This window comes from Crocodylus porosus, unplaced genomic scaffold (genome assembly GCF_001723895.1).
Source record: "Crocodylus porosus isolate Cpor-Errol unplaced genomic scaffold, CroPor_comp1, whole genome shotgun sequence".
Classification (NCBI taxonomy): Eukaryota; Metazoa; Chordata; order Crocodylia; family Crocodylidae; genus Crocodylus; species Crocodylus porosus.
Genome location: NW_017728932.1, coordinates 4,441,996 through 4,446,928, shown reverse-complemented (window position 1 = coordinate 4,446,928; position 4,933 = coordinate 4,441,996). Strand labels below are relative to the sequence as shown.

Genomic DNA, 4,933 nt, shown 5'->3' with positions numbered 1-4,933 from the left:
CCCATGCCCCCCACACACCCTCGTGCCCCAAACACTCCCCTGTGCCCCATGTGTTTTCTATCTAAATTATTTACTGGGTCTGGACTGGCTGTGGATGTTTACACGTGGGTCCTGGTACAGAAAAATTTGAGACCTGCTGTGCTAAAGGACTGGTCCAGCTAGGCCAGGCTCAGGATGATTAGGGATTTCCAAGGGGAAGAAAACCCAGTTTACAACCCGTGTGTTCACAGCACTGTCTCTGGCTCTTTTTAAAAAAACGTAGAAGGCATTTGTACCTTACAGAATGGCCAAAGGGAACTAGATACATAAAAACACATGTACATGTGTATGCATTACATATACATATATTCATCAGATCACAGCATATGTGTTTAGTACAAGTTTCCAGAGCTGAAGTTCAATTCAGCACGTGTGTACCTAGCTATCTATCTAGCCCAAGCTTTTCCTAGCCGATTAGTCTGTATCTGGTTAGACATATATCTGGTTAGCCTATAAAGTGCAAATCTACTCTGCCTTGTGCTTGATTTCAGATTAATGTGGTTTAGTCTCTTTTAACAAAAGATGTCAGTGAAAGTACTGGATGCAAACAAGCTTCTTCACTCTGCAAGAAAATCATGGCAGTGCTGTGTGCCCTGTATGTGGGAAAGGAAAATGGTTTGAAACTCAGCGAAATGCTGAAAACAATGCTAGGGCTTAAATAGGAAAAGCTAAGCCCTAAAAGCTGCATGTGATTTTAGTTTTAATAATCTGTCGGGGTAGATCAGGATACTTGCAAAATCAGAAGCAATGCACAATCAGGATATTTCATTTAAAAATAATGTAATTTTAGCTAGCTGGTCTTAAAATATTATTTGCATTCAGTCAGCATCTCTTTTAAGTTCACCACAGATGGCCTAGCAATTATTAGTAAGGTGATCAAAAGTAGTTCTTTCATACTGCAGCCCCCATTCCTGCTCTCTCTTCTTTAGATACCTGCACCTGACCTGAGATGAAGTGATATTTTAAAAAGAAAAGCAACCAATGCCACACATTTATTGGTGGTTCTTACTCTATGAGCTCCCTCTGTAGTTAATAAAGATCACTTTTTTTTTTCTTTTTAATGGTGCTGTGGGCAGGAAGATAATGGACTGTAGCTGAGGGTTTCCTAATATCTTCCAAAGTGTGTCTTTTGCATTATTGATTTGTTTTTCTTACTGGGCCATACTTTAAGGTTTTACTATAGAGAACTACAACGTAATTGATTTCCCCCCATCTGACTGTGTCAATAGGCTTAGTGTCTCATCCCAGACAATACTAGGCTGTCATCATGCAAAAGATATTTTTCTGAGGGAAGCTTTTCTATATGACATTGTATACCTTGACTTCCAAAAAGCCTTTGATCTGGTATCCCATGATGTCCTCATGAGAAAATTGGAGGATTGTGGGCTTAACTCCAAGATGGTCAGGTGGGTAGGAAACTGGCTGCAGGGTAAGACTCAGAGAGTCCTAATGAACTGCCCTGTGTTGTCCTGGCAAGAAGTGGCCAGCGGCGTCCCCCAGGGGTCGGTCTTGGTCTAGTGCTTTTCAACATCTTCATCAATGATTTGGATGTGGGGCCAAGTTCACGGATGACACCAAGTTACGGGGAAGTGTGATCACGCTTGAAGATAGGCTGCAGATACAGGTGGACCTAGACAGGTTTGCAAGTTGGGCGGATCAGAATGTGATGAAGTTCAACGTTGAGAAATGTAAAGTGCTCCACATAGGGACGAACAACCCCCAACACACCTACAATCTTGGTGATGCCAAACTGACTGGCACCATGAACAAAAGGGACCTGGGGGGTAATAATAGACCACGGTATGAATATGAGCCAGCAATGCGATGCTGTAGCCAGCAGGGCAAATAATACTCTGGCATGCATCAATCAGTGCATTGCTAGCAAAACCAAGGAGGTGATTCTTCTGCTCTGCTTGGCATTGATGAGACCGCACCTGGAGTACTGCATCCAGTACTGGGTGCTGCGCTTTAACAGGGATATGGAAAAGCTTGAGAGAGTCCAGAGAAGGGCCACCGGTATGATCAGAGACTTTCAAGGCAAGACATACAAGGAAAGGCTGAGGGACCTGGGACTCTTCAGCCTGAAAAAGAGAAGGCTCAAAGGGGACCAGGTAGCTTACCACTACGTTAGGGGAGTACAAAGGCTCCACGAACAACTGTTCACCAGGGCACCCTTGGGGAAAACCAGGGGTAATGGCCACAAACTCCTGGAAGACCATTTCAGATTCAACATTAGGGAAAAACATCTTCACAGTCAGAGTGTTCAGATTGTGGAATAAGCTCCCTCCAAACGTAGTACGATCACCTACCCTAGAGATCTTCAAGAGGAGACTGACTTGAGTCACCAGACCCAGGCTGTCTTTCCTGTCTGGTGCAGGGGGCTGGACCTGATGATCTTCTGAGGTCCCTTCTGGCCCCTTCAAATCTCTGAATCTCTGAGTATCTATATCCAGCTGGCATTTGAGAGTCCAGGACTGCTTAAGAGGTCAGGAGAGATGGGCCATGTCTGCAAGTGTAGTGAATACACTTCACTAGTCACAAGTGAAGTGGTTGATCCCCCTTCGCACCCATATATCTGTGCTTATGCACTTTCAGTTTTCAAAATCTTGGTCACTCTCCAGTTTTGGGGAAAATAAGACCAAGCAACTCCAGAAAAATTAAATATTAGAGGTGCACCGAAACATCAGTCCAATATTGGATCAGCACCAATAAAAAGAAAATGGACTGTATTGGAAATCGGCCTGGTGTGGCTGATAATCAGGCAGATAAATGCCTGTGCATGCACACAGATGCAGCGCAGCACGCAGGCAGCAAGGAGCACAGCCCAGCGACATGGAGAGCTGCATGCAGCTGGTAATTCTGTTGTGGTGGAAGGGGAGGGAAGGGGTTGGTGGAGGGCAGATCAAGGCCCCCCACAGTGAGGGAGGGAGTGGGGCTGGGGCAGGGCGGGGTGCAGGACAGAAGGGAGCGGCCCCCGCTGCTGTGCCCCAGGAGGGCTTGGCTGGTGTGCCCCCAAGTCTGTGCAGGGTGCAGGCAAGGCGGGCTGCAGCTGTGGACTGGGTCTGTGCTGAGCTCTATCCCCTGGGGCTGGGCCAGGCTGTGCTCAGGGAGGTGGGGGTGACAGTGCTGGGAGGGGCTTATGGGGGGGGCTGCAGCCACCCCACATTTCAGCATAGCCCCCTCCCAGCACTGCGGCAGCCACCCGCTCCAGCCCCCACTGGGAAGAGCCTGGGGCAGTCCCAGCCCACAGCTGCAGCCTGCCCTGCCCCATGCAGATCAGGGGGTACACGTCCACCCCATGCCCTCCCAGGGTGCATGCAACAACGGGAGGCCCCCTGCCCCCTCCGGACATGCCATGGCTGCGTACCACCCCTGTCCAGCAGTGTCTGCAGGTGGTTGACAACTGCCAGTCAGTGCTTGCCTGGCCCCTGACACCGCCATGGCTGCCTGTGGGAGCTCCCCGCTCGGCCTGCCCCACCGCCAACACCACCTGCAGGCAGTCCCTGTGCCCCCCCAGCCTCTGGGGGCACGCGTCATTCATGTCATTGCTTTATGGAAGACTGGGCTGCCTTTGCTCAATGGCAGATGTAATGAATTGACTTTAAAGGTACCTTATCTTGGTGGGTCACTATTCTAGGGAGAGAATAAACTGGTACCAATACTGCTGCACCCATTTTTAAGTTATTCCACTGCATTTTGGTGACACGTGACTAGTGCGACCCTTCTCAGCTACAGGCAGTCCTCAGACTTACGACATAATCGGTTCCTGAAAACCGCTTAAGTCGAAACGTAACTCGGAACCGATTTTCCCACAGGAAACAATATTATAAATGGGGGATCGGTTCCTGAACCTGTAGAAATTTACTAACAAGACCATAAATAATAGTGTAGAAGTTAACTATAAAGCAGACTCAGCCTCCAAGGACAGGTTGATAAGACTCTGCAATGACCGAATCCTATTCACTTTGAAGTCTGAAGTAAGCAAAGATATAGTTCTCCTATTAGTTACCATTTCAAAACAAACATGTAGCCAAAAACCAGTTTTGAAATAATTAAGCGTTTTCTCACACTGACCTGATATCTTGTTTTCTTTCACAGTGGAAAATTCCCACCTGCGCGCGCATCTTATCTGTAAACTATAAATCGCCTCTAACAGTTTTATTTGGGGCCTCTGAGCTCGCTCAGGGTGCCCAGCATGCTGAATAAATTTTGAGACTGACAGCGACTCTGTGTCTTTGGGAACAGCTCCGCAAAGGGTCACGAACTCCTCAACAAACCCGGGCCTGATACCCTATTTTCACCAGAAATAACCTGGAATTTTGCATTCGATCAATGATAGACGAGTAATATGGCTGCAATAATGTATTTATATTGTAAATAGCAATCATATGGATTTGGAAGGACGTCTTTGAGGTGACTTTGCTGGACTTTTTGAAGGGCTCTTGGCTGGAGTCTTCCCAGGAGTCTCGGTTTTTCTGGAGCCCTGTCTGCTTTCTTAAAGAAAGCGTCCAAGGAAGCTTGGACAGATGCTCTCCAGGGAGTCGGGCGGCGCAGCAAGCTCCTTCGCTGGCGTGGCGCAGCAGTCCTAAAGTTGAAACGGGGGTTCATATATAAACACGGTCACTCGAAACGTGGTAAGTGGAGGGCTACCCCACACAACCCCGGCCTCGATGGCTGCGTCTGGCTGCGGGGAGGCCCCCGGGCCTCGCCCTCACCCCCTGCTCGTGGCCACGTTAGTTTCGCAGCCCGGAAGCAGCTGCGGGGGCGCAAACGTGCAGCATCGGGCCCCCTCCGCCGAAGACCACGATGACCATCGCAATGATAAAAATCACACCGCGCTCCCGCCTCAGCGGGCCCGGCAAAGTAGCGCGGCGGCTCCCGCGCCCGCCCCGGA

The 4,933-nt window shown here is 49.0% G+C and overlaps 1 protein-coding gene across 1 annotated transcript in view; it reads left to right on the top strand.

Moving 5' to 3' along the window:
• The first annotated feature begins 4,845 nt into the window (after window positions 1-4,845).
• MYBBP1A (MYB binding protein 1a) overlaps window positions 4,846-4,933 on the top strand; it is a 64,439-nt gene continuing 64,351 nt past the window's right edge. The window contains exon 1 of the mRNA XM_019545297.1: window positions 4,846-4,902. Coding sequence (XP_019400842.1) covers window positions 4,846-4,902 — 57 coding nt within the window. The remainder of the gene's footprint in view (window positions 4,903-4,933) is intronic.